The sequence below is a fragment of the Mastigoproctus giganteus genome, chromosome 7, assembly GCF_048544385.1.
Source record: "Mastigoproctus giganteus isolate SK-2022 chromosome 7, ASM4854438v1, whole genome shotgun sequence".
NCBI lineage: Eukaryota > Metazoa > Arthropoda > Arachnida > Uropygi > Thelyphonidae > Mastigoproctus > Mastigoproctus giganteus.
Window position 1 is genome coordinate 81,513,324 of NC_143581.1, and position 25,415 is coordinate 81,538,738.

General features: G+C 38.4%; 1 protein-coding gene across 1 annotated transcript in view; it reads left to right on the plus strand.

Moving 5' to 3' along the window:
• Nucleotides 1-25,415, plus strand: part of LOC150083030 (DNA-dependent protein kinase catalytic subunit-like) — a 205,091-nt gene that overhangs the window by 119,205 nt on the left and 60,471 nt on the right. Inside the window, exon 7 of the mRNA XM_090378363.1 lies at nt 6,100-6,188. Within this exon, the coding sequence (XP_090234489.1) occupies nt 6,100-6,188 (89 nt within the window). The remainder of the gene's footprint in view (nt 1-6,099; nt 6,189-25,415) is intronic.

Here is a 25,415-nt window from a genome sequence, read left to right on the forward strand (position 1 = left end):
GTGAACCTGACTCCATTTGACAAACTTTTTTTTTTATATGCATATATAACAATGGCTATACAGCCACTCCCCAATTAACATAAGGGTTGCGTTCCATGGAACTCTACGTAAGTCGAATTTTATGTAAGTCGAAATTTCCTCCATGCTTGTGCAGCACTCGCAATGTGCTTGCTGAATTGATTGAATCAAAAAAGAAATGTTCAACGAACATGTGAATAGAATTATTTATTGTATTTATTCAATTTTTTATCTTATGCACAGGAAAAATTACAAAAGTGTGCAATTTAAAGAATTTAAAAATTATAAAATTACAAAAAAAGAGAGGAGACAGGCATAACTTCAGTAAGTTTTACCTCTCGAGCATTATTGCCAGAATTGATGTCTTCAGCTGATAAGTATGCCACTGTGGAGGTTGAGGCTGTGAAGATTTAGAAAGGGTTGGCAGCTCAACCTTACCAAAGAACATAATTAATGGATGACTGGACGGTGGCTTTTTTCTTTTCATTGTAGATTTCTTTGTAGTAAGCAAGAATATCATTCACTCTCTGTTAACTTTTAAGAATCATTCACTGTCAGGATCCATCTTCTCAAACCTCGCCATTGCCTATGCAATTTTACAAAATGCCATTGCCATCTCTATGGTGATGAAGCATCTCGGCTCCTCATTTGGTTCATCTTGAGCTTCGTCAGCATTTTCTTCTTTCACTATCGCTACCTGAAAGTCAATAAGTTCTTCTTTAGATAATTCCTTCTCTTCCTCTGTTAACTCCTCCACATTTTTGGCATCAACCTCCGACTGAAGTAGCTCTGCAACCTTTACAATCTTATCTACAACCTCTTCATATGATTTGTCTTTTTCAAATCCTTCGAAAGTGTTTTATATTCCGTGGGCATGTTTTCTTCCATGCGCCATTTAAACAACTTTTACTGATTTCTGCCCAGGCCTTATTATGTTAAAGATGGTATGGTAAATATTGTAAGATTTCCAAAAGTTTCTTAATGAAATATTTTTCTATCTACTGCAGAAAATGCCTGAACAAATGTTGTGCATAAATAGTATGCTTTTAAATTCGAAACAACACCCTGATCCATAGGTTGGATGAGTGAAGTCGTTTGGCAGTAGAAATATGACTCTCACGTTCGAATTGAAATCATCTAGATGCGTAGGATGTTCAGGAGCATTATCTAATAGAAGCAAAATCTTGAAAGGAACATCGTTGTCTTTACAATATTTTTCAACCTCAGGAATGAAGCAGCATTTAAACCAATCCTCAAAGAGAGAGAGAGAGAGATATTGTTATCCATGCCCTCTGGTTTGATCGGAAATGCACGGGCAGGGTGACTTTATTGATGCCCTTAAATGCAAGGGGATTTCCAGAATGGTACACAAGCAGTGGTATTAATCTGTAATCTTGGGGCTGCATTAGCCCCAAGCGTGAGCATGGCCCTATCTTTTGACGCATTGAAACCCGACATTGTATTTTCCTCTTTGGTAATGTATGTTCGATCTGGCATTTTTTTCCTAATACAGAGCAGTCTCGTCAACTTTAAAAATTTGCTGCGTTTAATAGCTGCCTTCATCAATAAATTTTTTCGAACACATCACAAAATTTCTTTGCAGCTCCACGTACTTTAATGTTTTGGAAACCAGCGTGATGCTTGAACCTATTAAACAACTCACTGCTTACCACGAACTTGGGTTTTGGTTCGCTGTACTTCTCCTCAATATCTTCATGAATGCTTGCTTCTTTTGCTTGAATTGCCATTGGACTCAGGGGCACTTGCTTCTGAATCTGATTTTCCATCCATATTATTAATAGCTGTTCCATCTTTGATATATCACCTGAATGCTGTTTTGTGATCACTGTTGATCATAAGTGTGTTGATCCTTTGACATGTTCTTTATATGCACGCTGTCCTTTAAAATAGTATTCATTGTTGAAGCAGTGAGACCTAATTCCCTTGCAATAGATGACAAAATTTGTCCTGCTTCATACTTCTTAATCATTTTCATCTTCATTTCTAAATCAATTTTGTTTTGTTTCCTGGCTCTGCCAGCACTTGCACTTTCCGTTGGTCCCTTTCCTTCCCTTCATTATTGTAATACGTAAATAGGAATAAAGAGAAGTTTCTGAAAATTTGTTTTCAGAAACCTCATTTCACCCTAATACCCTAATAATGTAAAAACCCAGAGAATTCCAGTTATCGGATTATCGCAAATGCAATAATATCGAGTTTACTACCAGTTTATAATATATTACGCTAACAGAAAAGCCCAGTAAACTGAAAAGTGCAAATTGTTTTTATTGTTTTTTGGTTGTGACCTCAATTGAAACATGCTTTAGAAAAATATCACAAAGCTGTTCAAAATTGATTCTTATAACAGTATATGATAATAATGAAAGTGTAGTACAATTTCCATTATAAATATGACATTTTAGAGAGATAAACAGCTTAGTAATATAGCGAAATTTTCAACTTCTAAGAACTTGGAATGAATTACAAAAAAAAAAAAAAAAAATATGTTATTGGGTTCACATTATATTTTCACAATATCTCCATTTATCCCTACAGATGCAAAATATATTTCCATATTTTTTTCAGTTTGCACCGGCCGGCAAAAACTTACATAAAATCAAATTTGCATAAGTTGAGTATTACATAAGTCGGAGAGTTCTTGTATAGGCCTTTATTAATTAAAACTCGGTATTTAAAAAATCTATATCTTTTACAATAAGGTGATAGATATTTTGTCCCAGAATTAGATACAACTAATCAGTGTGACAAACCCCTCTGACTAATTAAAGTCCCCTGAATCCATAACTTGTAGAATTTAAAACGCAGCCCTTCAAATTTTTCAAATAGCAGTGCTATGCTAAAGCATAGACAACTGGAATTAACAGTTAGAACAAAGAATGCTCTAACTGCCAAAACAGATTTATCATAAATTTTTCCATAAATATTACCTTTCCTTGATTATAAATAGTCAAACCTGATGAACCTTTTCACACTATACTAAAGTTTCACTAAAGAAATTAAAATAAACACCTTAAAACCATATTTCATGAACTATTTAGTAAGAGCACATATAAAAGCAATCATCACAGCTAATGCCATTGTTGGCAGTCATTGCTTTATACAATGGGATGGGATAATCACTTCGCTTATCATGGCTGTCAAAATATCATTCTTGTATATTCCTATATATTATCAATTCAGTTAAACCTGCTGGCTGTAAAAACAGTTTAAAGGATAAGAGATTCATTTTTTAAACAAGTAACTTATAAAGAGAGAGATGACATCACTTTTTTTTTTTTTTTTGCATGAATCCTAAAAACAAATGCAGTTGTCAATATGAGGCTTTCTTAATATTTATTGGATTCTTGCTTTCTTAATATTTATTGGAGGGAGGGCTTCTACTCCTGTGCTTATTTTCATAAACATTCAACAACCTTGACCAGATCACTCACATATCTTTATTGGATATAACCTTGAATTCTTAGCTTTCTTGGCATAAGCATATCATAAATATTGCTTCCTCTCCATTTAATAAATGTTTTTTTAGCTGAGTGGTCAGGAGCGGGAGTGCAGTAGCACACGCTCTTTGAGTAGACCGGGGTTCAAGCCCCTGATTGCTGAATACGGTCGATCTGCCAACCCGCATTGGACCAGCATGGCAGACTAAGGTCCATTTCCCTCAGCATGAATTGTTGAGGAGGCTTCCATCCTGCAGTGGGTTGATAATGGCTGCACTTTACCTTTTTTTTTTTTTTTTTCTCTTTCATCCTCTGCACTACTTTTCTTTTAAACAGCTACAGATTCTGTTCAATTTACAAATCTACGTCACCATTGAATATTGTTCTAATATCAGGGGGAGTGTTCCCAAAATTTCTCTTGAACTTTAAAAATGTGCTCACCTATTATCACATAGACTTTAAGTTTCTGCTGTATCTTTTCAATTAATATTTCCATGAAAACTCTTCTTCTAAATTAACATCTATAGATCTACTTGCTTCTTCTAAACCAGTTCAATCAAATGGTTCTAAGTTAGCCAGCATCCATGAACATTACAACTCCAAGGTTACAAAACTAACTTTTCCTCATCTTCATTTATCCTTTCTACTTCTGTTTGTTTTTTTTAAAGAGATGCCTTTGCATGTATTTCCCTAAAAAAAATTGCAGTCTACAGAAATTTAAGTTCAGCTTTGTCGATAAGACTTGAATGAGGTGTTTAAGGCTCTGAGAGGCAAAAGTAAAATGAATGAGGATGAACTTTTCATAGTTATAAATGATTTTAGAAGGGGCCATAAATTCAAGTTACAGGAAGGGAGAGATATTTAGACTGTATTGCAGGAAGTTTTATTTTAGCCAGCAAGTTATAAATTACTGGGCATTATAGCCATAGTAGCTTATGCGCCATTAAACTCCCATAACAACAACAACAATAAATTACTGGAATAAGTTACCTACATGCGTGATTGAAGCTGACCGTTTGGAGAAATTCAAAGGTCAGCTTGGATAGTTACCTACAGGAGGAGGGAAATGCATAGGTTGTCTTTTACCTTTTCTTTTATTATTTATTACATATTTATTTTATTTTACTTTTTTTTTTTTTTTTTTTTTTGTCGGTGCTGCATAAGCCTTGGACTTTCGTGTACTATATGGCCATTACTAATACAGGTCAACCATCACCAATCCGGTTCCACTGCTAATTCGGACATAATTTCCGCAAACATAATTTAAGATTTCCCGGGTTGGCGCACCAACCTGCCACTACTGTTTTGGTTGCAGCATCAGCTGTTGGCATGAACTCGTAAACACTGGCAAGCCATTCCCACTTGTTTTTCTGCATTTATTATTATTATTATAACCTGCTCACATTTAGCCCCAGCCATGGTTCCAATGCATAAAGGAAGTACCTCTCGTGGTGTAAAGCGCAAACACCGTACATTGTCCATAACAGATAATTATTATTATTATTAGCATATGGTGTAAAGAAGCCTGAGGCTTATGCTGCACCATCTAAAAAAAAAAAAAAAAAAATTCTGAATTACCCTGAGAGAGAGAGAGAGATAGAGAGAGAGAAAAGAAGAAGAGGAGGAGGAATCACCAAGAAAGAGAAGAATGATGATGTCCAGCTCAGGACCCTAGATGTGCCAAGCCAGTACTCACCAGAAGTTGAACTTCTGAAAAAACTCGACAGTGGTGTGTCCTGTGAGAAGTTTAACTCTGCTGCTTAATTGTAAATTCCAGCAATTTCTCTCAGTTCCTCTTATTTTAGTCATTTTCTTTTAGCCATTCCTTTTTAGATTTTTTTTTTTTTTTTTTTTTACAACACACTTGTACAAACTTGCGGAAAACACAACACAATATGATGGATAATGTAGTGTGCTAACGAACTTGTTTTCACAAAATCTCTAACAATACCGACAAACTTATTGCGACATTTGAGAGTTTATTTTATTGCAATTAGTTTTATTGCAGTGCTCTCCATGCGTACAATAAACTAATCACAAACGTCCTTTATATGTATGCCGTAATAGCATCACACGTATGTGGCCGACATGGTTTCTCAAGAAATAAAGTAACCTACTGGGCCACGTCGGCCACATATATGCGACATAAAAAAAGTCTCTTTTTTTTTTTTATATATATATATTTGTTTTTTTAAGCGAAAAAAACGACAACACTGACATTACAATATTTATTTTAGAATTACTAATCAAATTATTTGCTAAATATTTTTTGGCCCCTGATTAAAGGTAGGAGGAAGTGGTTAGCTGTTGAATAAACTGTATGTGCTAAAATAACCACCAATGATCCAGAAGACTCACTAATCTGGTATCCTGCAGACCCCAATGCTGCCGGATTAGTGACGGTCGACCTGTATTAATTAGTTTGACTTGATTTTTTTTTTTTTTTTTTTTTTCCCCAGCAATTTTTTTTTCTATCTTACCATATTTCAAACTTTTTGTGGTGTCTAGAGTGCTAATACTTTTTATGTTTGTGGTCACCATTAAAAACAGAAAAAAAAATAAATAAGTACTCACAATATATACATTTTGTTTCCATTATATTGTTGCATATTGCATCTTCCAGGCTTTGGTGTATGCTTTCAAACTGAGTAGTGAAAGTTATAAGTTCACTGATGATTCACAGGGAAAGAAGAACAGAGACTTTATAACTAAGTAAGTTGTAATTTTGGTTATTTTTCATGTGGTTTACTGTAAAAAATTTAAGAAAATTATTCACATACTAAGAAAATTTGGAATGATGTGAATTCTGTTTTCCTGAAAATGTCAGTCAAACTAACTGAACTAAATCTTTGATTAGATTATGTTTAAGTCAAACTAAATGCAACAAGGCATCATATGTTTAAGAGTATAAATAATCTATATAATACTGGTGTAAATACACCATAGAAAATTCTTAACCAAAAAAACTACATTTGTAGTGTAAAAGGGCATCATTTTATCTGTATCTCATATTATGCTCATCCTTCACACCGAGTTGCCATGTATTGCACTACCTCGAATAAGTAACATTTCACTAAAAGAGAAGACTATTGTTACTTATTCTCAGTGGGCACCACCATCCAGACAGCATGGTTTCAGGGCTTCTGGGCCTTTCATCGGTGGGTGGGCAGGTACACTGGTATTGCAGACATGACAATCTAGTTATGAAGATAATCCCACAATATGAGAGATGCCAAAATGTGTACATAATATTTTTAAGTCAAAGTAAATGCAACAGGGCATCTTATGTTTAAGAGTATAAATAATCTATATAATATTGGTGTAAATACACCATAAAAAATTCTTAAACAAAAAAACTCTGTTTGTAGTGTAAAATGGCATCATTTTATTTGAATCTCATATTGTGCTTCTCCTTCACAACGAGTTGCCAGGTATTGCACTACCTCGAATAAGTAACGCTTCACTAAAAGAGAAGACTTTTGTTACTTATTTTCAGTGGGAACCACCACCACCCAGATGGCACCATTTCAGGGCTCTCTCATATTGTGGGATATCTTGTTGTTGTTTGTTGTTTTTAGGAGCATTAGCAACTATGGCCATATTGCTCCAGGAGTATGCGGTGGTCATTCCCTGACCTCTCCGCATCCTCCGTATTTGGTGATCATGGGCTTGAACCCCAGTCTAATCAAGAAGCATGTGCTACTCACTGCTGCTCCTGCCCACCTGCCTATGGAGGCACCGGGATTATCTTCATAACTTGATTGTCATGTCTGCAATAACAGGGTACCTGCCCACCGACCGATGAAAGGCCAACAAACACTGTGAGTGCCACCTGTGTGGTGGGGCCCACTTAGAATAAGTAACAATAGTCTTCTCTTTTAGCTGGCGCCTCCATAGCCAGGTGGGCAGGAGCAGCAGTGCATACCACACTCTTCTTGATCAGACCGGAGTTCGAGCCCGTGACCACCAAATACGGAGGATGCGGAAAGGTCAGGGAATGACCACCGCATATCCCCGGAGCAATATGGCCTTAGTTCCTAATGCTCCTAAAAACTAAACAACAAACAACAACAAACATCTTCTCTTTTAGTGAAGCATTACTTATTTGAGGCAGTACAGTACATGGCAACTTCTTGTGAAGGATGAGCACAATATGAGATTCAAATAAAATGATGCCCCCCCTTTTTTTTTATGAAAACCCCAAACACAAGAGGTATTAGAACCTATAGTACTTAGCACCATGCTTGGGTTGGAGGTTGAGAAGATGAAAGAAGATATTTGTTGACATTAGACTTGAACGTCTGTAGTCTGTAATTTTCAGGAAATACGTATGAAGGAAGGTTGTTCCAGAAAACGGCAATTGAATGAATAAACGAGAAGATGAAAAGTTGGTTCTGTGAGTTTGAAGTTGGACAGTAAATGGATGTTGGCTGGTGGCGGCACATGTTCGGACTGTTTGAAAGATAGAGAGCGGGAATTATAGACGCCAATTCAGGAGAACCGTGCCCATGGAAGTATCTGTAGAAAAGGCATGCAGCAGAAACAGTACGTCTATGAGACAGAGAGTAGAGAGACTCTGTTAGAGGGGAGTCATTAATTAACCTAACTGCCCTCTTCTGAATGGAATCTAGAAGCCTGAGAGAAGCCCTTTGGAGGCACTGCCCCAGATGTTGGAACAATATTCCATTGTAGGGTTGATTTGCAATTTTCTTCAAAACAGCTATTCACTCTGTGAATAGCTGTTTTGAAGAAAAGTAATGCCAAGAGCGAAAGAGAAAACCAAGTTAACCAAGAAAACCAAGAGAGGAGATTCAAAATTACAAATTGTCTGATAGGGAATATCGGTAAGGATATATGCACAAGCACCACCTTTGAGGTGATTGAAATCATATAGTGAATAATTTGGGCAACTGAGATGAGCAGTAGTTGAATAAACTGATAACTGAGATTCTGTCAGAAAAAGTACATAGGGTTTGGCAGATTGCAAGTGCAAATGGACATCGTCGAGATTAGAATTGAGACTACATATATTTGTGAAATGAACTAGGAAGTGTTTTGGATGTTTAGATCTTTTCGCAGATAAGCTTATTCTATTAATTTGACAATTCATGGAGTATCTAATAGTAAGAAAAAGTGTGGGGGACATGCTTTATGAAATAATGAAATTTTTGGACATGGCGTATACATGGTAAGAATAGCAGTAGTAGAGGCATATGATGCAAGAAGGCAAACTTGTGCAGCATCAGCCAAAAAAAAACACTTTCACTTCACCCCTCCATTAGTTCAAAATACCTGTCCAGCTGAGCCTTAAATTTATTTAGGCTATCAACTTCTACAACAAGGCATGGAAGTCTCTTCCCCCAAGCACATCTATCCTCCATCTATCTTTCCTCAATCTGAATTTATGCCCTCTCAGGTGATTATTCTGTGCAAGAGGAACAATACCATCGGCATTGAGCATGCTCAAACCATTCAAGGCTTTATACGCCTCTATCAGATCACCTCGCCAGTGCCTAGTCTCCAGACACTGGAATTTGCAAAACTTAAGCCTTTCTTCATAAGAGCACCCCTTTGTTCCATTCACTACTCTTGTTGCCCTTCTCTGTACTCGTTCCAGCAGCTCTACATCCTTGTTGAAATGAAGTCTCCAGATCTGTATACAGAACTCAAGTTGTGGCCTGACCATTGTCTTATACAAGAGAATAATCACCTCCTTATCCCTGCTAGAAAAATTCCTGTATATCATTGACAAGACACCATGAGCTACTCTTGCAGCTCGTTTGCACCGCTCAGAGAACTTCATATCTGCCTGCACAATTACCCACAGTTCCTTTTCATTCTTTACCACTGTCAGTGTAGTACCACAGAGTTGATACGTTGCCCTGGGGTTGCTGTTTCCCATATGTAGTACTTTACATTTGTCAATATTAAACTTCATTTGCCACCTCTCAACCTTTCCACATCCTGTTGCAGCAGCATAGTGTCAGTAGTGTCCTTAACAACCCTGCCAACCTTTGTATCGTCTGCAAACTTGGACATTAAGCTTGATATACCATCATCAATATTATTTATAAATACAGAAAACAAAGATGGACCGAATACTGAACCCTGAGGAACTCCACTAATAACATTAGTCCAAGATGAGCAGTGTCCATTGATTACCACTCTCTGTCTTCTCCCCCTCAACCACCCCTTTATCTATAGCATAAATTTGCCTCCAATGCCACACTGCTCCAATTTGTGTCTCAGTCTTCCATGTGCAACAGTATCAAAAGCCTTTCTAAGATCCAAGTATATAATATCAAATTTATTCCAAGCATCCAGTTCTTTTGTGACTGCATCATAGTATCCAATCAAATTGATCAGGCAAGACTTTCCCTTAACAAAACCATGCTGTGTCCGAGCTATAACTGAAGTCTTGTCCATATGATCCTACAGTGCTTATTTATCCAGTGCCTCCATTAATTTTCAAGGAACAGAAGTTAAACTCACAGGTCTATAATTGCCTTTGATCCTCCTTTGTGAATTGTGGTAGTAGTAGTAGTAGTAGTAGTGGCATGTGATGCAAGAAAGCAAATGTATGAGCTTATGCAGCATCAGCCAAAAAAAAAAAAAAAAAAAAAAAATCACACCATTCCCTCCAAATGCCTGTCCAGTTCCTCCTTAAATTTATTCAACCTATCAACTTCCACAACAACAGATGGAAGTTTTTTCCAGCAATTAACCACCCGCTGGCTAAAGGCAAATTTCCGCACATCTATTCTACATCTGTCTTTTATTAATTTGAATTTATGCCCCCTTAGGTTCGTAATCTGAACAAGTGGAAGGATCCCATCAGAATTCAGCGTGCTCAACCCATTGAAGGCCTTATATACCTCAATCAGATCACCGCGCAGGTGCCTAGTCTCCAGCCACTGCAATTTGCAGAACTTAAGCCTCTCTTGGTAAGAGGATCCCTTCATTCCCCTCACCAATCTTGTTGCCCTTCTCTGTACACGCTCAAGTAAATCTACATCCTTCCTAAAATGAGGCCTCCAGACCTGTACGCAGTACTCAAGGCGTGGCCTGACCATTGCCTTATGCAGAGGGATAATCACCTCCTTTTCCCTGCTAGCAAAATTCCTGTATATCATTGACAAAACCCCATGACCTGCCCTGGCACCTTGTCTGCATTGCTCAGAAAACTTCATATCTTCCTGCACAATTACTCCCAGGTCTTTTTCATTTTCTACCACCTTAAGTGTAGTACCACACAGTTGGTACGTTTCTCTGGGGTTACTTCTACCCATATGCAGTACTTTGCATTTGTCAAGGTTAAACTTCAGTTGCCACTTCTTAGCCCATCTGCCCAAATTATCTAGATCCTGTTGCAGTAGCACACTGCCATTACTGTCATTAACAACCTTTGTATCATGCCAACCTTTGTATCATCTGCAAACTTCGACATTAAGCCTGATATACCTTCATCAATATTATTGATAAATATACAAATCAACAGTGGACCTAACACCGAACCCTGTGGGACACCACTAATAACATTAGTCCAAGAAGAGCAGCACCCATTGATTACCACCCTCTGTCTTCTCCCACTTAACCATCTTTTTATCCATTGTAGCAACTTACCCTTAATACCATTCTGCTCCAATTTGTACAATAGTCTTCCATGCGCAACAGTGTCAAAAGCTTTCCTGAAATCCAAATATATGATATCAAAATTATTTTTTGCATCCAGTTCCTTTGTAACCACATCATAATATCCTATCAAATTTGTCAGACAAGACTTTCCCTTAACAAACCCATGCTGTGTCTGAATTATTGCTGCATTCTTGTCTAGATGATCCTGCAATGCATCTTTAACGAGCAACTCCATTATTTTACCCGGAACAGAAGTTAAACTAGCTGGTCTGTCGTGTCACCCTTCAATCCCCCTTTGTGAATTGGGGATACATTTGCACATCTCCAGTCCATGGGAACCTCCCGTGAGTCCAAGGATGCTCTCATAATTATGGCTAAGGGTTTGCTTAGTTGCTTTGCTGCCTCCTTTAATATAACTGGATAGATCCCATCCACCCCAGGTGCTTTTCTTACGTTTAACTTCAACAATTTCTCTTCCACTTTGCTCTCAGTTATTACAAAATCATTAAGTATCTTGCTACAATTTGATAACCTTCTGCCATTTGCACATCTCCAGTCTATGGGTATCTACCCTGAGTCCAAGGAAGCTCTCATAATTATGGCTAAGTGTTTGCTTACTTCCTTTGCTGCCTCCTTTAATATAACTGGATAGATCCAATCCACCTCCAGGTGCCTTTTTTATGTTTACCTTAACAATTTCTCCTCCAATTTCCTCTCAGTTATTACAAAATCATATAGCTCACTGCCAAAGTTTACTTCACCTCTGGCATTCCCCTTCCTGAATAACTCCTCATGTGTGAATGTCGATGCAAAATATTCATTTAGTTTGTTGGCCACCTGAGCAGGATCATCAACAGTAGAACCATCGATATCAAGTGGGCCAATCTGATTCAATCCCCTCCTTCTAGAGTTTACATAAATAAAGAACTCCTTGCTGTGTCTCTTTGCATCCTTTGCCAAATATTTCTCGTAATCTGCCTTTGCCTGCCTAACCTCCTTTGTAACTTTGTTACAGATCAACTTATATCTATCATAGTCTTCTCTTTCACATGTTAATTTATATGTATCCCATGCATTTTTCTTCTCTGCCATATGTCTCATTAGTTCATCTGACATCCATATAAGCCTAAACCTTGAACAATATTTCTTAGTTGGTATGTAAAGCCTAGTAACTTCCAAGATAAGTTCTTTTGAATGCTTACCATTTTGAATTTGCTGTTGGTAACATCATCAGTTGGTCCCACTGTATAGAATTTAAATACTGTCTCAGTCCATCGTTGTCGCCTTTACGAAAGCAAAAACCCTTCCCTTTACCCGTGATGGTAGTCACCCCTTTAGTGATCACTGCCACCTTGTGGTTCCTTTATCTGCAGATTCTTAATGCATGAAGAATCACTACTATTAATCAAATCAAGAGTATTACTCCCTCTGATTGCCTCCCAAACATGCTGATGTAGAAAACAATCATCCAGTAAATCCACAAAAGCCTTGCTAGTGTATGAGTGACCAAACCACAAATTCCAGTCAATATCTGGGAAATTAAAATTCCCCATTATAAGACTCTGATTTACTGGCCCACTCTATTTTCCTGTACAGTGTCTTATTATACCCATCAGAGTCATTAGGCCTATAGCACTCTCCTACTCTCAATTTTGATCTCCCAATGCTTATGTCGCACCAAACTGACTCGATACTGCAGTGTCCAGCGATGTTGACTGGCTTCACTTCCTTGGATTTTATGTGTTTCTTAACTAATAGCATAACCTCTCTTGCCTTCCTATCCTGTCTATCCTTTCTGTACACATTGTACTGCCCAAATTCCAATTCTGCATTCCTTATATCTGTGTGACATTATGTCCCTGATATCCTAACAATATCTGCTTTTGATGCTTTGAGCAATACCTCCAATTCATCAAATTTATTTACTAAACTCCTAGAATTGATGTACACGCAAGTATACATGCACCTGTTTCTATTCTTAGCTACCCTAACACAAACCATGCGTTTACTTGTACCGCAGTGAGTCCCAGCAGTCTCTAAAATATTCTGTATCTTGTTTTCCAGGCTTCTGCTCATTATTCTGCTCATTATAATAGAAGCAGTGCAAGAATCACTTTCACCTCTGCCAATGTCTACTGTTAATCTATTAGTCCTTGTATCCTCCCAAGCTAGCAGTTTTCCGACCCATCAGCACTGCCTCGATAGCATCAGCAAATATTCTTGCATCCTTTCTATTTAAGTGTATCCCATCCCTGTAGAAGCAGTCTCTCCTGTTAACAAGTACAGACCAAGCTGAAAAAATTCTACCCCTTGAGCCTTGCACAATCTTTCCAGGGCCGAATTGATCGACAAGGCTCTCATCATGTATTCCCTCATATTGTGTCTTGGCAGAAATGCAGATATACTGTCAAATTCAACCCTACTTCACGGCTTTTTTTCAACAGTGACCTGTACTTGTTAAGTAATTGTGCCAGTCTTCTACTCTTAATATCATTAGTGCCAAAGTGTACAACTATATCACCTTTTGTGCCCTTAAAAGATGATATCTGCTCTACAACTTCATCAACCTTTGCCCCTGGCAATATACCCAGATCCTTGACATAACATGGCCTTGACAATGCCACCCACATACACACTACTCGGACTCCCTCCAGTCACTATCTGACAGAGTAGAGGTAGCAAGATTGCACTAGTTGATCCGGAAGCCTCCTAAAGAGTTACCAATAGGTCCAGTGTACTAACTAGTAGCCGCCTGCGAACACCATTTTAGAGTTGTACCCTCGAAATGTAAGGGAAATTGGATCTCTCCATGATGTTTATCATAACCTCAAAAGTCATCAGTCATACTGCATGATTGGAGAGATGGGGAAGGGTTGATCGGAAGAACTTAGCTCTGGAGACTAAACATGGGTTCCACCATTTCAAGCCTCCAATAAGCAACGCGGTGGTATTGCACTGTTTGATGAGAGTCATCTACCACCTGGCATTCCTCCATGTGGTGTGTTTGCCACATCTCGACCCCTGCTTACGTTGGTTTTACAATACAGATGTAGTTTTTTCGTTTAAGAGTTTTCTATGGTGTATTTACACCAATATTATATTGATTAGATTATATACTCTCAATTCTCCATATTTACAGTGGCAGTGAATGTGTCTTTTTACTCGATTTGACATGTTATAGTTAGTGAAATACTGTTATACAGCAATTGGTAATACAGAGTTTCCCATATTTTTTGCAAAAACTCGTATATATTAGTAATCAAAGTGATTCCAAGCTATGTTCCATTTTGGTGTCCTTTGCTAATAAAAAAAAAAATTTTTTTTTAAAATGTTAAATTGAAAGCAACTTGCTTGAGTACGGCATCAGTAGCTGACTCTGCAATGTTGGACATCTCTTGAAAGAGTGTCGGATTTCTTGAAAAAAGCTGTCTGGCACTTAATATTAATAATGCACCTTAAAAAATGAAATAGCAAGGTTTTTTTTTTTTTTCATGTGAACCCCAAACACGAGAGGTATTAGAACCTATAGTACTTAGTACCATGCTTGGGTTGGAGGTTGAGAAGACGAAAGAAGATATTTGTTGACATTGGACTTGAACTTCTGTAGGTTGTAATTTTCAGGAAATACATATGAAGGAAGATAGTTCCAGAAAACGGCAGTTGAATGAATAAATGAGGAAAATGAAAAGTTCGTTCTGTGGGTTTGAAGTTGGACAGTAAATGGATGTTGGCTGGTGGCGGCACGTGTTCGGACTGTTTTGAAAGAGAGAGCGGGAATTATAGAAGCCAATTCAGAAGAACAGTGCCCATGGAAGTATCTGTAGAAGAGGCATGCAGCAGAAACAGTACGTCTATGAGAAAGCGAGTGGAGAGACTCTGTTAGAGATGAATCATTAATTAACCTAACTGCCCTCTTCTGAATGGAATCAAGAAGCCTGAGAGAGGTTTTGGGGGCACCACCCCAGATGTGGGAACAGTATTCCATGGCAGGGCGGTTTTGCAATTTATACAGAGTGAGCAGCTGTTTGGAAGAAAAGTAACACCGAGAGCGAAAGAGAAAACCAAGTTTTTTAGATGCAGAAGAAGCAATATTTGTAATGTGCTTGTGTCAAGAGCGATTAGAAGTCAGGGTAATCCCCAAAAGAGATATATCATTTTGCCTAGAAATCGGAGTGTCACTAAAGATAAGCATAGGAGCAGAAGAATCCTTTTTGCGAGATATAAGACAAGACTGAGTTTTAGAAGGGTTGAAATCAACTACGTTGTCTTTGCCCCACTGGAGAATTACCTGAAGATCAGCATTTAAGGAATTGGTAGCAGATTTTCGAGAAGTTGAAGCTGATTGAGCAGGACAAGATTTCTCAAAATGGAAAGTGGAATGCAATGTGCTATCATCGCAAAACTATGGATAGGATTTCCAGTCAATGGAAGAAGGTCATTAATATACAAGAGGAAAAGAGTGGGGGAAAGAACTGAACCTTGGGGGACACCGGCATTAGTGGAGAAGTTAGAAGACAGGGAGCCATCTACCATCACCCTCAGTGAGCGATCAGAGAGAAAACTGGATAACCAATTACTGAAAACAGTTGACAAACCATAAGATGGAAGCTTGTTTAGAAGCTTCCATCTTATGGTTAGAAGACCTTTATGCCAAACATGATCAAAAGCCTTTGAGATGTCAAGAGCAACTTGACATACTTGTGTTTCACCGAACCTTTCCATTGAATTAGTCCATAAATGGGTAACATAAGCCAGAATATCACCAGTGGATCGACACTGACGGAATCCATACTGGCGGTCGTTGATCTGACGGAAGGTTTCTAGGTAGTTTAAGAGTTGGCGGTTAATTGATTTCTCCATTACTTTAGAAAGAGTAGAAGTAATTGCAATGGGACGATAATTGGATGGGAGGGATTTGTCACCCTTTTTAGGAACTGGCTGGATATGAGCAAATTTCCAAGCAGAAGGAAAAACACCTTTGGAATAAGAAAGTGAAAAAAGACAGCAAAGAATAGGAGTAAGTTCAGGAGCACAGGTTTTGAGAACAAGTGGAGAAATACCATCAGGACCTGGAGCTTTCTTAGCATCAAGATTCATCAAAATCCTTCTGATATCCTTTTGACGGAAGACCACAGGAGGCATTGAATGGAGCGTGTTGGGAATGGTGGGAGGTGTTTTACCAAGATCATTAATACATGAGCTGGAAGAAAAATGGGATGCTAGCAGGTCAGCTTTATCCTTAGCTGAAGTGGCAACAGAACCATCTGGTTTGGACAGAGATGGGAGCAAAGATGGGCAAAAGTTGCGGCCAATAGCTTTGGCAAGAGACCAGAATGCTCGGCTACCATTAGGGCAAGAAGCAAGTTTTCTACTCTTAGCCTGTTCGAACTCTAGTTTGGACTGGTTAATAACTGCTTTACAACTGTTGCGAGCTTTGGTGTAGGCAGAAAATGAAACTGAAGAATTAGAAACAAGCCAATTACGATATGCAACATTCTTCTCTTGGACAGCCTTAGCACATTTATTGGAAAACCAAGGTTTAGATAAAGGATGAGATTTTAAAGTGGAGTGTGGGATAAAGGATTCCATTCCTGCAAGAATGATTTCACTGACACGATCTGAGCATACGTTGACATCAGAAGTTTTGAAACAGTAATCCGACCAAGGAAAAGAAGAAAAGAAGTCTCGCAGGTCATCCCATTTTGCATTCTTGTAATGCCAAACAATACTCATATCAACCCTTCTTTTGAAACCCCACAATGGGGTTTCAAAAGGTGATATGAGTAATTAAAGTTGTGTTAGCTTAACTTCTGTTCCAGCGAAAATAAAAGAGTCTCTGGTGAAAGAAGTATTGCAGGGTCATCTAGAAGGAAGACGATTATACTGTAGTCAAAGTGTGGATTGTTAAGGGCTTTCTTGTCTAAACAATCTGATTGGATACTATGATGCATTAACAAAGAAACACAATGCAAAAAATAATTTTAGCGTTAGCAAAGGCACATGGTGGAAGAAACCAAGCTTATATAGCATCAGCCAATCCCCCCCCTTATTTCACCCATCCACTCGCTCCAAAAGTTTGTAAAGTTCTGCATTCAATCTATTTAAGCTATCAACTTCTACAATGACCGATGGAAAGTTGTTCCAGCAATCAACCACCTGCTGGCTAAAGGCAAACTTCTGCACATCTATCCTGCAACTGTCTTTCCTCAATTTGAATTTATGCCCTCTCAGGCGATCATTCTGAGCAAGAGGAATAATCCCGTCAGCATTGATGGGATTCTTCCTCTTGATTAGAACAGGGTTAGAACCTGTGACCACCAAATACGGAGGATGCAGAAATGTCAGGGAATGACCACCACTTATCCTCGAAGCAATACGGCCTTAGTTGCTAATGCTCCTAAAAATCAAACAAACAACAAAACCCACCTCTGTCAAAACCAGATGGTTCTGCTGTCACTTCAGCCAAGGATAAAGCTAACCTGCTAGCATCCCATTTTTCATTCAATTCATGTATTAATGATCTTGGTAAAACACCTGTCACCATTGCCAAAATTCAATGCATCCTGTGGTCTTCCGTCAAAAGGATGTCAGACGGATTTTGATGAATCTCGATGCTAAAAAAGCTCCAGGTCCTGATTGTATTTCTCCACTTGTTCTGAAAAACCTGTGCTCCTGAACTTACTCCTGTTCTTTTCTGCCTTTTTTCACTTTCTTATTCCAAAGATGTTTTTCCTTCTGCTTGGAAATTTGCTCATATCCAGCCAGTTCCTATAAAGGGTGAAAAGTCCCTCCCATCCAATTATTGTCCCATTGCAATTACTTCTACTCTTTCTAAAGTAAGAGAAATCAATTAGCTGCCAACTCTTAAACTATCTAGAAACCTTTCGTCTGATCAACAATCTCCAGTATAGATTCTGTCAGTGTCGATCCACTGTTGATATTCTGGCTTATGTTACCCATTTACGGACAAATTCAATGAAAATGTTCGGGGAAACACAAGCAGTTGAAATCGAAAGCCTTTGAAATCAAAAGCCTCTTGGCACCTCAAAGGCTTTCGATCATGTTTGGCATTAAGGTCTTCTAAACAAGCTTCCATCTTATGGTTTGCCAACTGCTCTGGAAAAATTGATGGCTGAGTGGGAGGTGAAAGTGAGTGGTTTTTATTGGACACTGCTCTTCATGGACTAATGTTATTAGTGGAGTCCTCCAGGGTTCAGTGCTGGGCCCATCAATGTTTACAATATTTATTAATGATGTGAAGGTATATCAAGCTAATAGTACAAAGCTAATGGTACAAACTTAAGATATACCTTCACATCATTTATTAATGATATGAAGGTATATCTTAAGTTTGTAGATGGTGCAAACGTTGGCAGTGTGGTTAATGACAGTAGACAAGGGTTGCTCTTACTAAGAAAGGCTTAAGTTCTGCTAATTGGAGACCTGGTGACTAGGCACATGCGAGGTGATCTGATCGAGGTGTATAAGGCCTTGAATGGGTTGAGCAAGCTCAATGCTGATAGGATTCTTCCTCTCGCTCAGTTTAAGAACCTGAGGGGACATAGCTTGGAATTGAGGTAATACAGTTGTAGAATAGATGTGCGGAAATTTGCCTTTAGCCAGCGGGTAGTTGATTGCTGGAACAGTCTTCCATCTCTTGTTGTGGAAGTTGAAAACTTAAATAAATTTAAGGCTGAGCTAGACAGGCATTTGGAGTGAATGGATGGGTGAAATGGAAGTTTTTTTTTTGCTGATGCTGCATAAGCTTGCTTTCCTGCTTCGTATGCAAAAGTAATGCTAATGAGGCTGCATACTTGAGTGTTCTATACAGTGAGACCTCCAGGTTTGGAGGTCTCACTTTAGGAAGGATGTAGACAGTGGCATGCTGGAGCTGGCTCTCTCGAGTTGGTTGTTAAATTTTCAAGAATTTTGCATTCCAGTAGTTAAACGAGTGGTTTTCAACCTTTTTTTAATAATGGTACCCCTAAGTAATTTATTTTATTTTGCGGCACCCCTACTCAATTCTCTTTCTGTTTGATCCAATTCTCTCTCTCTGTATATATATATATAATATTAAAAAATATATATGTTATATGATATTTATTACAATAATATAATTATAAAAATTAAATTTCATAATGCAAATTATATATATACAGTATATAATTTTATTCTTTATATAGAAGTACTAAGTAAACATCAATTATAGATCACCACAAAATTAAAAAGATACTGTACACCATTTTATAATGAAATAAACATATAAATTAAAAAATAATAAGTTTAAGTAACTTAAACTCAAATTATGGGGCACCCCTGGAATGTTGTTGTGCCATTTGGGTGATAAGTTTATATATGGAGATGGAAAATCCAGCCAGGGTGCACTTATTTCGGCATCCTTTGTGCTTCCTTTCCCCCAGCCCCTTCCTTTCATGGCAGCCTGTGTAGGGATTATCTCGACTATCAATTTTACAGGAATATTATGTCCAACAAACACTCTGCTTCAGTCCCATCCCATTTCTAGCATTGTTAGTCCGCTTGAGCAAATATTACCATAGTGAAATTAACTAATTATTTCTATTCCATCCATAAAATTGAAACTCACTTTCAATACATAAACAGAAGTCTTTTCTTTGATGTCCCAACTTTAAAATTCAGAAAAATCTATTATCGCGCAAACATATGTTCAAATATGTGTTTTATAATTATTCCCAAGAAAAACAATCGAGTGTTGACCTTGATTATAGAACGCATCACTGAATTTGTTTGAATTTACTGCGTGTGTGTGTGCTTTGGCACTGGCTAAAGTGATTAAGTTACACTGAGCAGTGAATGATACAGAAGGCTCTATCACTCACGGGTCTGATGCAAAAAAAAAAATGCATGCAATTGTTTCTTGGCATAAGAAATATAACCAAAAGAATTGTAATGAATTGTTTGTGAGAAACAAAAAGTTCGTACTTCCTTTTTCAATGTGTATTGCATTTACTAACACAAAATCAAGGAAATTCATCAATTGGAAGCCACATTGGATACGGAAAAAACTGGTGTAAAACTGATAACACTGCAATCCACATTTAATAAAAGAAAAGTTTGTTTTGTTGTAATTGTTTTTAGAGAACAATATAGGTACTGCTCATTTTCTGGATGTATATTTTTTCTTCTAATGAAATTTCTAGAAAATATTTCTATTGATATCCGCATTATTAAAACTGGTGTTGAATGAACTTTGCATAAATATTTGTAAAATCAAAAAGTAGCAGTGGCTAACCAGGATTTTTTGTCAGACATTCAGAAAAAAGGTACAACTACCTAATGCTAATCTACTTGTTATTTTTGGTTTTAAATAAGAGGTGCCTGTATATGTCTGTATTACAAAATGGTCCTTGAGGTTGTCACAGACATTCTCTCAGATATTCCAGACAAGCTGTACTTGTACCTGGGAGTCTAAAACGCTGATGGAACTGATGTTCTGGTGACACTCAAGTCAAGTGGACCTAATTTCGGCGAAGTCTGGACGGTCTGTGACAGCCAGATCCTCTGCTTGCACCTTCATGATGGTGGGACTGTTAGTAATCCTGGGTATAACCTCCATGCACAAGTACATGGTGGGTGACCACCCAGGTGTGAACCAACGTAAGCAGGGGTCGAGGTGTGGCGCCCACACCACGTGGACGAATGCCACCCCTCTATGTTACCAGGCAGTACTAGGTGGTAGATGACTCTCATCAACCGGTAAAATACCACCACTTTGCTTATTGGAGGCTTGAAGTAGTGGAACCCATGTTTAGTCCCTAGAGCTAAGTTCCGGTCAACTCTTCCCTATCTCTTCCATCATGCAGTATGATTGATGACTTTTGAGGTTGTGATGAACGTCGTGGCGAGATCCAATATTCCTTACATTTTGAGGGTACAGCTCTAAAACGGTGTTCGCAGGCCGGCCGCTAGTCAGTACACCAGACCTTACCTATTGGTAACTCTCTAGGAGGCTTCCTAGAGAGTTACTCTTTAGGTAACTCTCTAGGAAGAGTTACTCTTTAGGTAACTCTCTAGGAAGAGTTACTCTTTAGGTAACTCTCTAGGAGGCTTCCTAGAGAGTTACCAATAGGTTCAGGATAGGTTCCGGATCAGCTAATGTATAATCTTGCTACCTCTACTCTGCCAGATAGTGACTGGAAGGAGTCCGAGTAGTGTGTATGCGGGGAGCATTGTCGAGGCCACGTTATGTCAGGGATCTGGGTATATTCTTACCACGTGTATGCCATATCCAAAATTTTCATTACTTCATACAGCATGTCCCACCCACTTTTTCTTACTATTGAATACACCATGAATTGTCAAACTAATAGAGCAAGCTTATCTGCGAAAAGATCTAAACCTCCCAAGCACTTCCTAATTCATTTCACAAATATACGTGGTCTCAATTCTAATCTCAACAATGTCCATTTCCACTTGCAGTCTGCCAAACCCCATGTACTTTTTCTGACAGAATCTCAGTTATCGGTTGATTCAACTACTGCTCATCTCAGATGCCCAAATTATTCGCTGTATGATTCCTTTCACCTCAAAGGTGGTACTTGTGCATATGTCCGTTCTGATATTCCCTGTCAGAGACTTGGCAATTTGGAATCTCCTCTCTTTGATCTTCTCTGGCTTAAAATCTCTCTACCTCATTGTGTCAAATTCATCTGTTGTCTCTACCATTCTCCCAACTCCACTAATCACTTGGAGCTCTTTGACTGCCTCTCTTTGCAACTTGACTTTCTCCAGTACAACTTTCCTAACAGTGAGGTAATTTTCCTTGGTGATTTTAATGTTCACAACTCAATCTGGCTTCCGTTTTCTAGTCACACCGACCCAGCAGGTCGAGATGCTGAGGCTTTTGCAATTACTAATGACCTAGAACAGATTGTTCATTTACCTACAAGAATACCGGACAATCCTAATCATACAGCCAATACGTTTGATCTTTTTCTCACAAACAACCCTTCTAAGTACACGGTCGAAGTGAGAGGTCCTTTAGGCACTTCAGATCACAACTTGGTGATTGTTTCTTCTCCAATGGAACCTTTATCTCATGGCTATTCCCAACCTCGTGTTGTTTGGCATTACAAGAATGCAAAATGGGATGACCTGCGAGACTTCTTTTCCTTGGTCGGATTACTGTTTCAAAAGTTCTGATGCCAATGTTTGCTCAGATCATGTCAGTGAAATTATTCTTGCAGGAATGGAATCCTTTATCCCACACTCCACTTTAAAATCTCGTCCTTTATCTAAACCTTGGTTTTCCAATAAATGTGCTAAGGCTGTTCAAGAGAAGAATGTTGCATATCGTAATTGGCTTGTTTCTAATTCTTCAGTTTCATTTTCTGCCTACACCAAAGCTCGCAACAATTGTAAAGCAGTTATTAATCAGTCCAAACTAGAGTTTGAACAGGCTAAGAGTAGAAATCTTGCTTCTTGCCCTAATGGTAGCCGAGCATTCTGGTCTCTTGCCAAAGCTATTGGCTGCAACTTTTGCCCATCTCTGCTCCCACCTCTGTCCAAACCAGATGGTTCTGTTGTCACTTCAGCCAAGAATAAATTCTGACCTGGGATAAAGGGACCTTTATCCTTCAAGGATGAAGCTGACCTGCTAGCATCCCATTTTTCTTCCAGCTCATGTATTAATGATCTTGGTAAAACACCTCCCACCATTACCGACACGCTCCATTCAATGCCTCCTGTGGTCTTCCGTCAAAAGGATTATTATTATTATTATTAGGTTTTTAGGAGCATTAGCAACTAAGGCCCTATTGCTCCGGGAATATGCGGTGGTCATTCCCTGACCTTTCCGCACCCTCCATATTTGGTGGTTCACGGGCACGAACCCCGGTCTAATCAAGAAGCGTGTGCTACGCACTGATGCTCCTGCCCACCTGGCTATGGAGGCGCCTTGTCAAAAGGATATCAGAAGGATTTTGATGAATCTTGATTCTAAGAAAGCTCCAGGTCCTGATGGTATTTCTCCACTTGTTCTCAAAACCTGTGCGCCTGAACTTACTCCTATTCTTTGCCGCCTTTTTTCACTTTCTTATTCCAGAGGTGTTTTTTTCACTTTCTTATTCCAATTATCGTCCCATTGCAATTACTTCTACTCTTTCTAAAGTAATAGAAAAATCAATTAACCGCCAACTCTTAAACTACCTAGAAACCTTCCGTCTGATCAACGATCGCCAGTATGGATTCCGCCAGTGTCGATCCACTGGTGATATTCTGGCTTAAGTTACCCATTTATGAACTAATTCAGTGGAAAGTTTTGGTGAAACACAGGTAGTTGCGCTTGACATCTCAAAGGCTTTTGATCGTGTTTGGCATAAAGGTCTTCTAAACAAGCTTCCATCTTATGGTTTGCCAACTGTTTTTAGTAATTGGTTATCCAGTTTTCTCTCTGATCGCTCACTGAGGGTGATGGTCTTTCTTCTTTCTTCTTTTGTAGTTGTTGGCGCATCGGCTTCTGTGGCCATAATGCACCTCCCAAGGTTTTTGCAGTACTTTGATCCAAGCCCGAGGTGGGATTCGAACCCGGGTGGTAGATGGCTCTCTGTCTTCTAACTTCTTCACTAAGCTGGTGTCCCCCAAGGTTCAGTTCTTTCCCTGTCTCTTTTCTTCTTGTATATTAATGACCTTCTTCTATTCACTGGAAATCCTATCCATAGTTTTGCCAATGATAGCACATTGCATTCCACTTTCCATTTTGAGAAACCTTGTCCTGCTCAATCAGCTTCAACTTCTCGAAAATCTGCTACCAATTCCTTAAATACCGATGTTCAGGTAAATCTCCAGTGGGGCAAAGACAACTTAGTTGATTTCAACCCTTCTAAAACTCAGTCTTGTCTTATATCTCGCAAAAAGGATTCTTCTGCTCCTATGCTTATCTTTAGTGACACTCCGATTTCTAGGCAAAATGATATATCTCTTTTGGGGATTACCCTGACTTCTAATCTCTCTTGGCACAAGCACATTACAAATATTGCTTCCTCTGCATCTAAAAAACTTGGTTTTCTCTTTCGCTTTCGGTGTTACTTTTCTTCCAAACAGCTGCTCACTCTGTATAAATCTCAAATCTACCCTGCCATGAAATATTGTTCCCACATCTGGGGTGGTGCCCCCAAAACTTCTCTCAGGCTTCTTGATTCCATTCAGAAGAGGGCAGTTAGGTTAATTAATGATTCATCTCTAACAGAGTATCTCCACTCGCTTTCTCATAGACGTACTGTTTCTGCTGCATGCCTCTTCTACAGATACTTCCATGGGCACTGTTCTTCTGAATTGTCTTCTATAATTCCCGCTCTCTCTTTCAAAACAGTCCGAACACGTGCCACCACCAGCCAACATCCATTTACTGTCCAACTTCAAACCCACGGAACGAACTTTTCATTTTCCTCATTTATTCATTCAACTGCTGTTTTCTGGAATTACCTTCCTTCATACGTATTTCCTGAAAATTACAACCTGCAGAAGTTCAAGTCCAATGTCAACAAATATCTTCTTTCGTCTTCTCAACCTCCAACCCAAGCATGGTACTAAGTACTATAGGTTCTAATACCTCTCGTGTTTGGGGTTCACATAAAAAAAAAAAAAAAAAAAAAAAAAAAACATTATATTAAACATGTAAATGATAATAACAACAAACTATTTTATAAATGATTATTTTATTAATATATTTAGTATGTTTCTTAATTGATTGCCTATATTCATTACATATGATGAGTTGTATAAAATATAATCAGTACCTATACAATTATGAAAATAAACATGTGAAACAAAATGAACTGCAAAAGTAATACATAAACAATGAATTATAGATATAAAAGTTAATATTTTTAAAATCATTGAACAAATTCTTAAGTTGTACAATGTATATCACTGTAGTCCTTTTCTAAAAATGCCCCACAGTACCATATTTTGGTATCAGGAGGGTATAATGTATCTGCTGACCCTACCATGGTATGCCACTGCACAGTAATAATCCTTTATAGCATGGAAAGTAATCCATTACAGTGTGGGAGTTGGAGAATGTTTTCTGCTTCAAATGGATGGAAAGTACTTGTCAATATTCTATCTGGAAATAGTGTCAAGTGGTGTGAAGACAATAACTTAGGCATTTTATTCTGAAAAGTTCCTCATGGTAAAATCAAAATTACCCTTTACATTACCGAATACAAGGCAAGTGTGCACAAGCGAGGCATTTTCCACTCCACAGGCGCCACACAATTAATAAAACATGCTTTACATTTAACATTCAATATGAAATTTCTGCTT